The sequence below is a fragment of the Lichenostomus cassidix genome, chromosome 2 (assembly GCF_008360975.1).
Source record: "Lichenostomus cassidix isolate B80296 chromosome 2, HeHo_3.0, whole genome shotgun sequence".
NCBI classification, from domain to species: Eukaryota; Metazoa; Chordata; class Aves; order Passeriformes; family Meliphagidae; genus Lichenostomus; species Lichenostomus cassidix.
This window is the reverse complement of record NC_139482.1, coordinates 105062230-105077569: the sequence shown is the minus strand read 5'-3', so window position 1 is coordinate 105077569 and position 15340 is coordinate 105062230. Positions and strand designations below refer to the sequence as shown.

The 15340-nt window shown below is 39.5% G+C and overlaps 1 protein-coding gene and 1 long non-coding RNA gene across 3 annotated transcripts; one reads left to right on the top strand and one right to left on the bottom strand.

Moving 5' to 3' along the window:
• Positions 1–2806: 2806 nt before the first annotated feature.
• Positions 2807–13128, bottom strand: RIOK3 (RIO kinase 3). 2 transcript variants are annotated; one of them, XM_085052695.1, is made up of 13 exons: positions 12928–13128; positions 12066–12187; positions 11087–11232; positions 10854–10958; positions 10201–10310; positions 9349–9492; positions 8321–8448; positions 7237–7425; positions 6604–6763; positions 5572–5652; positions 5388–5477; positions 4981–5088; positions 2807–4160 (listed from the first exon to the last, which is right to left on the bottom strand). In XM_085052695.1, the coding sequence occupies exons 1-13, from the start codon at positions 12991–12993 to the stop codon at positions 4059–4061; spliced, it is 1551 nt and encodes a 516-aa protein (XP_084908821.1). In that variant the 5' UTR covers positions 12994–13128; the 3' UTR covers positions 2807–4058. The 2 variants fall into 2 exon arrangements, with proteins under 2 accessions (XP_084908821.1, XP_084908822.1); XM_085052696.1 differs by having other exon boundaries at positions 7237–7422; positions 12928–13126.
• An 85-nt stretch (positions 13129–13213) lies between these two features.
• On the top strand, positions 13214–13882 carry LOC146441906 (uncharacterized). Its single transcript, XR_014850073.1, has 2 exons — positions 13214–13377; positions 13540–13882. It is a non-coding gene; the product is annotated as an uncharacterized LOC146441906 (long non-coding RNA).
• Positions 13883–15340: the final 1458 nt, after the last annotated feature.

The window sequence follows — 15340 nt, the reverse complement described above, 5'->3', positions numbered from 1 at the left end:
TTTACACTCCCCTCGCGCGTGACGCGCCGCGCCCGCCTTAAAGGCACAGCGCGCCGGCAGGGAGCCGCGTTGTTGGGGAGCCGCTTCGGAAAGGGGTGCTGGCCGGCGTCGGAACCCAGACCTTGTCCGGAGAGAGGGCGAAGTGCATCTGCCTGGTGCTCTAATTTCTATTTCTCCTCTACTAAATTGTGCCGCTCCGCTTTAATCTGAAAGATTTCTAATTGGTACGATCTCAGTCTTTTTTCTTTTCTTTTCCCCTCTTCCATTTAAATTTCCTTTTCTAAGCCAGTATCTTCTCCGTCTTCTGCTCGCTGTATCTCATTTCAAAGACAATGCAGAGATGGGCGAAAGACCCTGCGCTTCCAGCAGCCCAGATCCCGAGCTCCGGGAGAGACTGGGAATAGAAACGTGCCAAGCAGTTCTGAACGCCAATATCCGAAAGGTATCCATGAGCTTAACAAAGGAAAACGGAAACCTGGGAAGCTGAAAACACTGCTTCAGGAAAGGTGTGAATGCTGGCAAGTGGCAAAAAAGAAACGTTCTGTGGAATGAGCACAGAGCTACGATATGGTACCTCAATGCAAAATATTTAGGAGTGCACACATTAGAGGAGGGAAATAAAGGAATTAAGGTGTCAGAGTAAGACTCTAACCAGTGTCACTTATCAGGGCACCCCTCTTGCTGGGAGGATTTATTCTGCTTTTAAAAGCAAAGGTAGTGGACTGTAAAACAGTAATTAGGCAAGCAACAACACTCTTTATAAACCAAGGCAGCATCGTGTGGAGGCCACAGGAGCAGGCTGAGGCTTTTGACCCAACCTTTTATAGTGATTTTAAAACCAACCAACCAACCAACACCAAAAACTTTTATGTGGAGCAAAAAAGGAAACAACTGCTTCCAAGCTCTGCCTTTATTTGTCCACAATTACTGCATCATCACTGTCACCTGCTCCTCAGCAGGAAACTGCTTTTTAGTGGCTTGTAAAATAGTGCAGAAAAGGGAAATAAACTTTGAAAATAGCCCTTATTTCAGGAACAATATTAATAAAGCATTATTGACGTTAAAGTCTAGCTTTGTCCTCAGCATTTATGCTTATTTGTATTTCAGTTTGGACAAGAAAACAGCAGTGGGATTTTTTTTGTTGTTGCTGTTGATGATGCACAGGCTAATGCCTTAGCTCACTAGCTGTAAGCCCTAAATTATGATCTACAAATTGTGTGAGAATATCAACTATGTATTTGCTTACTTGTTTAGAAAGGAAAATTTAAAAAGAGGGGGAAAAATACTTAAGACCATAACAATTTAAAATATTTCAGATTAAAGCAGTAGTACAGCTTAGTATGGGAAGAAACAGAAATTTAAGTACCAGTACTAACACAGTGTCATGAAAACAACTGTTGGATGACTTTTGACCCAGTCTACCTGCAATAATTTTATATCATACTAGAGATACTAAAGTCACAACTAAGCTGTTTGTTCTGCAGAACCCTCCTGCATCATCAAATAATTCTGTTAACTGGAGATTACAAGTATTTCCAAAGCATTTTAAGTACTTTAAAGTTTCTAATTTTTTAAAAAGTAACAACAATCATTGCACGTGAGCCAGAAATTTAGTTAGTCCAGGGTGAAAATGTAAGAAATTCTACTGACATTTACCCTTCTCCTACTTCTCTAAAGAACAGCATGCACTTTCTACAATTGCAATAGAAACTGAGGTATCTTTGAGGGGAAATCAGCAGAAAAGCAAGTAAACACACAGCTTGAAACTCTTCTGATAGAAATAAATCTTAATGGCCAATTCCAAAACTAAGATTCTATTTGCCCAATAATCCTGGAACCTTTTATTTAAAAGTCCAAGAAAATGCTCCTTCGAGCAAATTCTCATTTTCAACTACTTGAAAACATGCCCAGGTGACTTAAAATCTCAAAGCAAATTACTGAGCCAATTTTACTGCTAGAACTGAAAATATATATTACATATTTATAATACGTAATATAATTGAGCTTAATAGCTTTAAATTTGACTCAAGGACAATTGCTTCATTGGTTTGGAGGTTTGTGTGTTTGTTTTTTTTAAGCCTGTGCTAGACAGATTTTAGCAAAAAAATTTAAAATGACAGTGACAACTGAGACTTCAGTCCAAGCACAGAGATACAAGCAGGGGTCTATTTCAAACAGCAGCTCAAAACCCACCCTCCCCTCACTGTTATTTCTGCTGTGTCTTCCTCTCACTTGATGCAAGTATTTGTAGCAATCAGCATCTTCCTCAGACCAGAACATTCTAAGGTATTAGCAACTGCTTTGAGATTTTTTTTTCTCTAAGAAATGTTAAGAGTATTAAAACTAGTTATAAGCCTAGAATAGGACTTTTTTTTTTTTATAAAAAGCCTTCTCCTCTGAAAGAGATCTGATTATCTTTGACAACAGAAGCTTGTAGTCTTCCTGAAGAGGTTAGCTAACTGCAGCACCTCCTTTGCAGTACCTAGTCCATTATTTCCCTGATACCATTATTTTGGGAAACTGTTCCATTGAGAAATTTGGAACAGACTTAAGTGTCCAAAAGATACAAGTTCCTTTATTTCAAAAACATGGGGTAAATGCAAGACAAGTGTCTGGTTTAGAAAAAGGAAGAGGATCCAAGTGCTGGTATGAAACTGGCAAAACCAAGGTTGCAGTACCCACACAAATAATAATTTTTCTATTATTGTAAGGAGTTAGTGTATTCCTACCCTAAGACTGTTCTAGTGAAGCACTGAAGATCAATGAAGGCCTCTGTGATGCAAAGAACCATGCAAGAATACCACCACAAGTTCTTAAGATTTTACTTCACCACCAGTTTTCCAACAAAAAGTGATAAAAAAGTCACTTTCACAGCACACTGTGAGAAGGTCACATGTAGCATCACTATATTCTGCTTGATAAAGAGCAGCATCAGAAACTAGAAACCAGAAATCAGTTAAAAAGAAGTTGATTAGAATTTCTTCATTCCAAACTATCTCACCACATCAGTTCATCTTTAAATGTGTTGCTTTGGAGAGAAACATTGCTAGATTTTTAGAAGTTGCTAAAAAAAAAAAAAAAAAGACTGACATTAAGCATAAAAGCATGAAATATACTGTGGAGACCAATAGCAATCATCATTATTTCTAAACAAAGCTTTTTTGCTTACAGGTTCAAAAAGAATACTCAGATTTGTCTATGATTATATTTAGAGCAAGAACATCAGATGCTCCAAACTGACATTCTAGGTAGAGACAGGATTATTCTACAGTTTTATTTTTGACTTGCACCAAGTTCTTGGAACCATTTGTATGTTAAGAGTGAAGCTACCTGAACTGACTATTACACATTGTTGACTCAGGATTTCCTGGCATGTCACCAAGGAAGTCCTCTGCTGGTTGGATTCAAATCTCTTTCTCATGTAATACACCCAATAGTATTTACAGAGATAGTTAGAGCCACATTCCCTGTACTTCAAATTAAAAGGTCCACACTTTTGCATTTATAAATATATTACTTTGTTAAATTAACATTATCATACGATTGCAGTGCATAGTTTGCCTTTTCATTTTGCCCTTGGTGGAAATGGATGAAAGACATTGTGTCCATACACAATGTTTAATTAGTTTTCAAAGTAGCATTAGCAAAAAATAAAGGGACTTTTCTGGTGTGCTTTCCCACTAAATACTTCAGACAATATAGAAGATTTTTTAATTTATCTTTTTTTAGACTAAAAGATATGTAAGCTCTGAATCATGCAAAATATGATCACCTGAGCTACATACAGTTACAGTCTAATGTAACTGGGCAATTGGTGAAGTTGTCAGTCTGTTCAAAGTGATAGTGACAGTCCATTCTCACAGTGCCAGTCTGATGCGTGGGACAAGTTAAAAAAAAAGCAAACCACTGAGGCATCACCATATGCTCACTGTGTTTTCCATTTTGGTATTCCCAGCCAGCCACTCTCTCGACATTGGTAGTTGACATTTACCACTGCACCAACATAGTTAGAAGCAGTAAATTTGTGTTTTGTTTTGTTAGCAGCTATAAACTCAGTGCTATTCATCATATATAGGTGGGTCTCCATCACTTGAAAATGTTGACAGCTTCTTTCCATGATTCTGCACATGATCTTCATTCATCTTCTCCAAAGCTTCAATCTAGAGAGCCAAAAATAAAAGCATGATAAAATCATAAAACCAGGCCTGCACCAGAATACTTCCAAACAGCATTAAAAAGTAGTTTTAGAGGACAGAGCAGGTATGTAAAATGTTGCTTTTTCCAAGATTCAGGCACATGTAACAGCTTGAATACAGCCACACATGAGCAGCACACCTTTACAGTTTCAAGCTACGTAACTAAAGTGCACCAGTTGCAGGGAGGATTGGATGATTCTTAAGACTTCAGCTGTATTCCTCAAAGCACAGAAGTTTGCCTTTCTTCAATGATACAGAGCTGGTGGAACTGATACTGTGTTCCCTTCATCTCTTTATTTGACCACCTTCCCCGGGAGACACCCGATTTCCAGCTCCCTGGAAATTTCCTACTCCATGCTGAACTAAACTTTAAATTCACGTAAGTTAACATCTAAACCACAAAAAATAGGAAGTAGAACAATTATTATTTTTAACCCAACTTTCCCTTCTCTGCACAGCCTTTGACATACATAAGGAAAGGCAACAGCTTTTAAACTAAAACAGATCACTAGATTTGCCTGAATGCTGAAAGAAGCAACTATATGCAACATGAAGCCTTTTCTACTTGGAAGCAGGGGGATCAGGAAAAGGGATGGAGAGGTCTGTCACTGAGTTTCTGTAAACATTTGTACTAGGTTGAAATACTCAAGGTTTTAAAAGAGATGCAAAATGACTGCTGAAATTTTACTCACACCAATCACACAAACTACATATGGAAAGTTTAAATACTACAATAGCTACCATAGCTAACCAAATTAAAATTATTAGACAGAGAAAGCTATACCTCTGCTTGGAAGTCTACTTCATTGTCAGCTGTAATATTTAGACCTGAGACAGCATTGAAGAGTTCACGCTCATTAAGTGCTTCTGCCACACCTCCTTTCTGGAAGAACTAGTCAATACAAAGAGCACACATTAAACATTTGACTACACAGAACAAAATATTCTTTTGACTCCCCCAAGTTACAATTACAATACTTTGTCAAAATTACATTTTTGTTTTTGTTGGCCCACAGATAAAACTGAAATAAATTTTAAGTTCTAGTGCTATCATTTTACTTTTCAACAATTCTTTCCCTTTCAGAGAAGAACACCATCAGCATGGAAATGAATTGATGAATTGGCTCTGAATTGATTTTATCTTAGAAAACATGCAGCATAACAGAAGATCATCAGACCAAGAGGTCCTACCTGTGAAACATTCCTACAGTCTCTGAACAAAAACTCAAGTCCATGAGGATGGGTTGGTTCCACAGACTGACTGACATCAATGAGCCAGACCTGCAGTCAGAGAAATAGCAATTCACTTTGCATTAATATTTCACAGTAAATGAAACCTTCCCCCACCCCCTCCCCAGATCAAGAACAAACTGACCTTCCCATCATGCCAAAGCATGTTGTATTCACTCAGATCTGCATGGACCAGGTTGCACTCCTTATACAACTGCTGCATCATCTGCAAGGAAGCAAATTAATGAAGGAGGTATGCTATACTCCAAATAAATATTGCTAACATGACTATTAAAAAAAACCCCAAAACAACCCCACCTTTCCCTAATAATACACATAAGTTACATAATTTTTACTCAGGTCTTCAATACATTTCCATTCAGGGAATCGTAGTTGGCAAACTGCCAGCAAACTATGCTTTTTATCACTGAGCTTAGCTTTGGCAAAGTCAGAACAGTTAGTGTGGCAAATTCATGTCAGTGCTGCCAAACAGTCCAAGTGCATGAGACAGATAAACTTGTTCACTAAACATAAAGGTCATTTTCACTCCTATCCTATTGGAAGGAAGTCTCCAGTTATAGAGACTAAACCATAACCAATAAACATGTTCACTCATGTTACCGAACTGTGGGGTTGGTTGCCTGGTTGGGCTTTTTTAGTGTCTATAATACGATGGTGAGTGGACAGTTAGGAGGTGTGTGATTGAACCAAGCAGATAAAAGGAAATTAAAGTATCCCCCATGCAATATTCTAATTCATTCTCCAGTTTCTAGGTTTGCTAAAAAGAGGGCAGGTGATCCCCTGGAGAGTGCTTAAGCATTGCAAAATAACTGTTTGGTAAGCCCAGAAGGACTTCAGAGAACTTTCTACACCACATACTGTTTCAATAAAATGAGGACTACTTGCTCACAATTCCTCTGCTGCTAACCATCTGTTTCTCATCAAATTCCAGCATGTTTTCCACTCAAATTAAGATTAAATTTAATTTTTTTTCAGTGCACAATTTCTTATTGATTCTAAGTCACACATTAAACAGCAGCAAAATAAGACTTTGGACTTTGTATCTTGAAAATTATGTAAGCATCCTGAAAAGGAAGTAAGTGCTGATTTGTCCTTACAGTTATTCCCCTAAAAGAAAACACAATCCAGAACTGAGGAGAAATGAGCATCATCTTACATTAAGAATCTGATAGTAGGCCTTTTTCATATCTTCACTACTAAGTGTTACATCCTTTAGTTTAGGAGCTGGGACTTGATCCTGGCCAATGAAAGACATAACCAAGACGTGTTTCTTAAGGATAACCACCTGAGGACAAGGAATTCCTGCATTTTGCATTCTGTGGATCAGAAAATAGACATTGATCAAAAAAACAGAACAAAAGCTTCTAAGCCCCCAAGTTCTACTTGCTGCTTGCTCATTTGCAATCTGAGACTGTGAGAAAAAGTTGATCCAGAGTAAAAAAGTCTTTGAAAGAATTGTAAATGGAATAAATATATACAATTAATGGTATTTTACATAGGAAAATTCAGATCCTAAAGTCATAAGTGTGTCTGAAAATGCTCACTGAATACTAATCACTTTTACAACTAGAACCTGTTAACTTCATGGGCCTGTAAATTCTGCTGCGAAATCACTGAAGATGCTGACAATTTATTAGACTGTAAGCAACCAGAGACTTATTCAATTTGGGCCAGGTTGTATACCATTTTGGCCTAAAAGTCAAATACCCAGACCTGGAGTAGCTTCCTGAAACAGAGAATAGGAAACTGACAGACATTTGGCAACTACACTTCCTTTTTCTTTCTTTACCTTGTTAAGTTATGCATTTCTTTCTCAGCCCACATACGAATAATCTTTCGTGGATTCAATTTACTGAAGCGGTCTTTAAATCTGTAGTCATCCTTAATGTATTTGTCACGGTTCTTGAATTCATTAAGAGTTGTTTTAAACACTTTGATGGCACATTCTGGAGGAATAACTTTATCTTCAGTTGCACTTCTCATGGAAAAAGACAAATATATAATGAAGTTAACTATTCACGTATTTACAAGCAAATGCATGGTTTTGGGTTTTTATACATAGCAACATACAGAAAAGTTTAATATAAGAGAGGATCTAATTTTCTATCAATTTAGAAGCCTACTTAAGTTTATAGCAATTCTATGATTAAACTTACATATGTTTGGGTTTTGACATTTTGATTATAAGTTGCTTATCAAATAGGTTACCTCTCCCAATTTGTTAAGGCACATCTTTTCTCCCCAGTTCCAACTTTCTCTCTTGACATTTCTAAATACATTATCTGTATTTGAGTTTTATTAATTCTTTCTCAAACGACACTGCTTTAAAGTCAGTTAAAAACAATGCAGTCACTATAATGCACTATAATCCTTGCAGTATGGCAGGAAGGACCCACAATGTGAGCAGCATCCCAACACCATTCTCAAGACAATCTGAAAGTAACAAACAGGACCCCCACTGAGCTGCAAATACAGATCTGACAACAGAGTAATCTGTATGGAAAGACAACCTTCAGGTAGCCCAAGATCCTCACAACAGCTCTGTAGTCTGGGGCAGGTTGGTGGAAAGAGTTTCTCAAAAATCTCAAGATTTCTTTTTTATAAATGGAGTACACATTTTTTCTGAAGAAAGGCACAGTGGATTTGTCCCATTCATTAAATAGCCTCCAAGAAAGAAAGTGGGGAGGTTTTTTACTTTATGGCTGGTACCATTTGGTTTCCAGATTTTATTAGTGTCTGCATATATCTGAATACAAACTTCAAGTCTCGGAAATAAAAAAAGGTGCAGATGCTTAAATATTTTTGTGTTTTCTGCTTTTTAAATCATCTCTGGTATTTAAAGCTATCATATCAGTAACAAACAACATACTCACTTTCCTCCATATGCATGAAAAACAACAGATTCTTTTCCTGTGCTGATGCAACCTGTGATGGTCTCCAGCATCCCAGAATTGACCATCTTGTACAGAAGTAAACGTGTTTTAGGATCCACTGCTTTCTCCTAAAAGAGATTAATTGAATGAATAGGTAAGACGTGAATACACAATTCAATAAAGCAATTCTTTGTTTTACCATGAATAGAATATTTAGAATATTTATATATCACAAGAATTCAACTATGGAAAGAATAATGTGTTAATAAAAATCTCTCAACTGACAGAGGGGAGAGAAAAAAAAGCCAAACCAAAATAAACATATGAAGCAAAGCCAATCTGCTCCAGGACTGATTTAACGATTTAATGCTCTTAGTTTCCCATGAGCTGTGCAGCACAGAGTATTTTACTAATTGCACATATAGACTGTGGCTCAACAGCAGTTTCTACAGTGCTTTCAAAAAGTCTTTACAAATCATGAATCACAGTATGTCAAGTATTATATTCCTTTGATATAAGTAACAATAAAGCAAAGCAAAACACACAAATTTAAAGAAGTCCACATCAGGAATTACCAGAGGCCCTATTCCAAACTCACCCACACAGTCTATCAAGTAAATACCTAAATTATTAAGTCAGTTGGTCACCTCATCTTCCTGCAACTTGTTATGAAGACAGATATTTGGAGCCATATGGTTCCACTGCAGAGGATTAGTCCTCTGGATGTTTCTATAAATAATTTCCAGGCGCTTTATTCATTGTAGCTGATTAAGAGAAAAGTTTAGAAAGACAAAGAGAAAAAAACAGTAGCTGTGTGCTCTTACTTTTATATGGCTCTCACAGTAATGCAGCTCAAATAAAATGCCTTTTTCTAGTAGGAGCTGGCTTATACCATTTCCTTCAGCAATGTTAATGTAATATTGCTTAGCTGTTTTACTAAAAATGGAATGTTGCAAGAAGTTACCAAAGCAGTGTTTAGCTATTACACAAGATAAGGAGTAGATAGAGAGACTTTATTAAAAACATACAGCAGTGGAGTGCTCCTTCTTCTCATGAAGCCTTGCACTTCGACGTTCCTCAGAGTATGCATGCTGTTTTAAGGCATTGAAGACTTGATTTGACAGCTTTAAGTCCATCCCAATTCCATCCCCAACTTGGAATTCAGGTGCAAACTACAAGCAGAAATAACAGGAATTTAAGCATTGTTATTAGAAGACACCAAAAATTGGCATAAACAGATATTTCTCATTCTGATTTGGAAAAACCTAGGATAGATTAGGACCTATGTGAAAGCCACTTTGTGCAATCTTGTCACTGTGTTAAAAAAGACACTGCTTTAAACTCAGAACTCAAAGTTCTGCCCAAATTGATATGAGATTACCTAACATCCTGTAAAAACAGCACTTGCAGCATTTCCTTATTTGCAGAAGTTGCACCAGTTATCTTAAAGAAAATGAAAGGTGTGTACTACAGGTAAACAGACTGAAAAGCTGTAAGTCAAACAATTGACTTACAATAAGTTACTTGGCTTATGAGACAAAATTAATTAGAATAAAGGTTACACAATATCTATGCTTTTCAAAAATAGCTTTTGTTTTATTTGCCTGTGTGCCAAACTTGCTGATAGTTTTGTTTTGGCAAAACAGTTCTGTGCAAATTCTTGAATTGCTCAATAACAAACTATTATTAAACAGAAAACCCACACAACTCAAACTGCCAATTTGAATAACTAAACCAAATACTGCATTGCTTTCATCCAACAGGAAGAAAAAAAGTCAGCACCCTCCCCAATAGCACTGGTGGACAAACATTAGCTCTTTGGCTGAATTGCAGCATTCCAGTTTTACACACAAAATAATTTTCCCTAAGTTTTCACTTACATTTTCCATGCGAGCAGTGTTTTTTCTTCCACATACCACTTCATCATGTTTCGTAGTAATGTCTTTTCCTTTTCCTATGAATCCCCTTCTTGGTGTTGTAGTAGGTTTATCTGCCAGCAGTGAGAAAAATAAATCAAACTTTACATCTAAGCAAACATAACCAATGCTCATAAAGGCCCCACCGTGTCCACAAAAGTAACATAATTTTATTTATAAAACAGAATAAATTACTTCAATTGTATGATCTTAATACAGTCTTCTCTTACCCTAAGCATGACAGCTTCTTTTGCTATGTTATTACTTACTTCTCTGGGGTGTCAGTCACATTTCTGGCATGCTAAGACAGGAATATTCAATATCATGTGCAGATGATATGTAACCATATCATCCAAATGTAGATGACAGATATACACATCCCACAATACTTCCCAGGTTCACTAGTTATTTTGCCAGATTTGGCCACTGAAGCCAATATACTGGCAGACAAGCCTGAAGTTACCTGCCCAAGCTCCTGCTGATACCTCCCACTGAGGTGACCTGATTTTAAATGCAGCTGGTATGTCTCCTTACATTCAAACAAGACCTAATTCAACTCTGTCATATTCTTAGGTCTATTGACTGAAGAAATTGTATTGCTTAAAGCTGTCACATACCTGCTCTGTAGGGATCATGACGGGTATCCTGCCAATCAACCTCATCCTCTGAGCTGTCACTGTCATAGGGATGCACCTTCCGATAATTTTCAAAGGATATGGAGACTTGAGAAACAAAACAAATAAGTATGTCTGTGATTATCAGGGATTTGCTACTTCCTCACAGCTCTGGCAATTTAAGCAAAGTGCCAAGAATAACTCCAATGCAAAAATATTCCTTCTGATGAAGGTACCTTTGCTATCTCCATTGATCTTCTTCTCTTCACGCCGAAGCTGTGCATCATATTCCCTGTCAAATTCCATCTGCAGCATCTGAGCTAGCATTAGATCACTAGAAGTGTCAATATTTTCTCCTGTAATAAATGGTCCTTCAGCAGCACTATAAAAGATGAAAACAGAATTTTTAAAAAAATTAAACACATCAATCTAAGCAGAAACACTGCTTTACACCACTTCACCACTCTATACAACAGACTTCACGCAGAGCTGCACAGAAAGGAATGGATCTCAGCTGTCTGCCTCCTCTCCAAGCCAACACTAAATATTAATAGATCGTGACTTCATTTCTCTTTGCCACTTATTTACGATGCAAATTTTACAGAAACTTTTGCTCGTTTGCCACTCTGGAAGAAGCACTAAGCTCTATTTTTAAGATGACCTTCAGAAAAAAGAAAGAAGGCATACAGATGCATGTGTATATTTATTTATATGTTTTATAAATAAATAAATTTTAAAAACAACTTAAAAAATCCAAATAGTGTTGCTTTTTTCTGCTTCACAGGAAAGATTCAAAATTTGTAAAATTTTGGAATTAGTAAGCTCTTGGCCATTGTTTAGAACTCTCAAATAGATGGAGGATACAGGTGATACACCTGATAGTTGTCAAAACATTGTACACTGTTAACAAAGAGTCCCTAAAAGGGTAGAAAAAACCCATTTCTGACATTTCTCTAAATATAGCTTACACACTGTGTTAACACCCCCAGAAAATGCAAAGAAAACATCAGGAAAGAAGGAAGAGCAACAGAGAAGAGAATCTAAGGAAGACTTTTAGCTGGGGAAGTCATCTTCACTGAAGAACTGAAGAAGCAGATTTAGGAGGCAACAGATTGTTTACTATATTGCTACGCACCGAACACATTGTAAGAAAATGCACGAGAGAGAAGATGGCATCACAACTATGGAGATCACTAATCCAGGACTTAAACTTACGCAACCACTTCAGGAAAAGCAGCATTTTCTTCTTCCAGCTGCAATTCTTTTGCCAGCTGTTCACTCATGACATCAGCAAGAGAACATGATATTGATGTTGTATTAGGGGCTCCCCACGGACACTGTAAATAAACATTTTATTCAAGTCAAGTCAGTTGCAGTAGCAACACAATAATCAGGACAATTAGCTATTGCTAGCTCCAAAATAAGCTCATGTAATCTTGTAAGGGCTCTTCTGCAGATACTTTGGGAACTACGGGGAACTAGTCAAAGAGCAATTTCACAAACTCCGTAGGGAGAACTGCAGTTGAAAAATTGTTGATGGTCACTTACTAATGAAGGAAAAAAAGTCAGTTTGTCAGTGTCAGTACCCTCTTGAGACACGGGTAAAGGCCTTCCCAGGAAGTCTGCATACAAGCAGACAGACTACGTAAAACTTCTCTTGGAATAGCCCAACAGCAACAGCTTACACACATCTTCCTCCCCCACTTCTAGAGCCCTGAAAGGTCAGCCATCGTAAAACATGTCCTCAAAACCGCAGAGAGATACACACACCTCGCTCGGGGAGGGGAGGGCAGGGGAATGACGAATCCAAGCAAGCTGGGACTCGCTGCCTGCCGCCGGGACAACCAAGCTCACTCAGCTCCACTTCCCTCGGAGCGAAGCCACTCGGTTATCAGGCTGCCACAGCAACTCCCCCCACCAAGGAGATAATTGCCGGTAGCAGCAAAACACGCTCGGGTCGCTCTGCCGAGTGACCGTGACCCCGGCGGTGCTGACACCACCTCGCCCTCTCCACGGCCTCGGTCCTCCTGCTCCTCCAGCTCCCCGGGCCACCACCTGCCGGCGGCACAGCGCTCACCTTGCTCTGCCAGGCGGGGCCCGGCCCGGCGTCGGGCGCGGCGGCGGCGACTCCCACCGAGTCCATGGGGCACGCAGGGGCGGCGGGCGGCAGGAGCGAGGTCTCTCCGCGGGGCAGCGACGCTCGGACTGCGAAACCTTCCGGGTTCTCCCCGGTTCTCCGCGGCCGTCAGGCGGCCCATTGGCCGGGGCTGACCCGCCTTTCCGGTGATGTCAGCAGGGCGGCCGCGGCCTCACCGGCGGCGTGCGGAGCCTGCTGGGGCCGCCGGCGGGGTGGGATGGTGGAATCCTTGTCCGGCCGCTCTTGCCCGCCGGGCTGAGGGACAGCGCCGGGCACAGGGCTGCGCTGGGCTGGTGGCAGCGCAAAGGGGGGAGATTAAATAGCTGACGGTTGTTTTTGTCTCGGGAAGTAACCGAGGGAACGGTGGGGAAAAACCCAACAGACCAAACAGTAAGTCAGCGACAAGACAAATGGATGAAATGGAGTCCAGAGAAAGGCAACGGAGCTGGTGAAGGGTGTGGAGCACAAGTCTGATGAGGAGCGGCTGAGGGGACTGGGGTTATTTACCTTTGAGAAAAGAAGGCTCAGGGGAGACCTTATTGCTCTCTACAGCTCCCTGAAAGGAGGGTGTAGCCAGGTGAGGATCGGCCTCTTCTTCCAGGAAACCAGCAAGAGGACCAGAGGACATGGCCTTTAGCTGTGCTGAGGGAGGTTTAGATTGGACATTAGGAAGAATTTCTTCCCAGAAGGGCTGGTTAGGTTGGAATGGACTGCCCAGGGAGGTGATGGAGTCACCATTCCTGGAGGCGTGTAAGGGAAGACTGGACGTGGCACTCAGTGCCTTGGTCTAATTAACTGGGGGTTTGGTCGTAGATTGGACTTGATCTCAGAGGTCTTTTCCAACCTAATTCATTCTGTCATTCTGTGAAATTAAGGAGGTGGCATTTGTTTTTTATCTCTAGGAGTAACTGAGGGAACAGGAAAAAAAATACAAATTAACCAAACCATAAGCGAACAAATTAATTTTATCCCAGTCCTGTAAGTCACTGTAGATACAAATGTAAATACTTTGTATGTGACCTGCTGCCTGTTACATATAAATTTTATATGTAATTTTTATCTGGAAGATAGTATTGTGACAAAAATGCCCTATTTCCAGGACAGCACCAACGGGATAGTGTTTTGCTACAACACAATCACTGTTAGGTCTGCTTGGGCAAGTTTCCTAAAAGGAAAGAAGCAATGCGTAGAAACCTCTGGCTTTGCTCATGACCAGCTGTTGAAGGTATCTGTCTGCAGTCATAGACAAATGTGCCATCACAGTTGCTGTTGATAATCTGAAAAGAAGCCTAGGGAAGCTGGGTGGCTCCAAGGGCAGAAGTGGTAAGGGATTGTATAGCCCCTGTGGCATCCCCCAGCCTGCTGGGAGTAAGTTCTCTGTTACACATCTAGCAAAGCCCATACTGCTGGGCAGGCCCAGCAAAGGCCATTCACTTCAATTCTCAGCCATGCAAGAGTCAGCTTCACTGACCAAAGTTCATTGTGTTTGTCCTTAGCAACCTGCAATGACGTAACACATTACAATCTCCTAAGACACTCTGTTCCAGCGTTCATTACCCCTCAAAGTCCCGAGCTAAAAGGCAAACCATTTGGAAGAGGATAGGGACCCAGGCTGTAACGCACAACCTGCAGGTGTGACACAGGCTTGTGCCACAGAGGCATTATAGGACCATAGAATCATTTAGGTTGTAAAAGACCTTTAAAATCATCAGGTTCAATGGTTACTGCAGCACTACCAAGTGCTGGTGAGAGTGGCTTTGTCTGGTGATGCAGTACCACCATGTCTCTTACCCTCTCTGCACTTAGCCCTGGTGGAAAGAGATTATTTCTTTCCCTTTGCAGCTGCCTTTTGACATGTGAAGATTACTGCCATGCCCCCTTCAGTCTTCTTTGTCTAAATTTAACAGTTTTATATATGAACAGAATATCAAAGCGATGTCCTGCTGCCCTGGGAAAAATCATTATTCTTGTACAGCTGTACGAGCACTGATTAAGAAAATGGGTTTTGGTAGGTTTTGATTAAAAAAGACATGAACAGTGACTTAATATTCCTGTGTCTTGTTGTTAAATTTTTAATTTTCAAAACTCAGTCTTCTATTTTAGTCTCTTAAATATTTCCTGATTAGGCCTTGATCCCATGACCTATTATATGATTGGATCAAGCTTTTAACTGAATTATGTTAAGAAGAAATCTTCTGTAAAATGATGTGTAAACAAAATAATTTGTGACAAATTCATACCTCTCAATAAAAATAGTTTAAAATCTAGATAGAGCAGAAACTTCCATTCATATTAATCAAAATAATTCCAAAGCTGCATAGCATTTACTTATGTAATTCAAGTCAGTTGTGAT

Excerpts from the sequence above, each read along its gene's own strand:
- RIOK3 (XM_085052695.1), bottom strand. The coding sequence starts at position 12,993 with ATGGACTCGGTGGGAGTCGCCGCCGCCGCGCCCGACGCCGGGCCGGGC. Across the intron at positions 10,311-10,853 it reads TCATGATCCCTACAGAGCAG|ATAAACCTACTACAACACCA; the intron begins GTATGTGACAGC and ends CACTGCTGGCAG. Across the intron at positions 7,426-8,320 it reads TTTCATGCATATGGAGGAAA|AAGTGCAACTGAAGATAAAG; the intron begins GTGAGTATGTTG and ends TTTTTCCATGAG.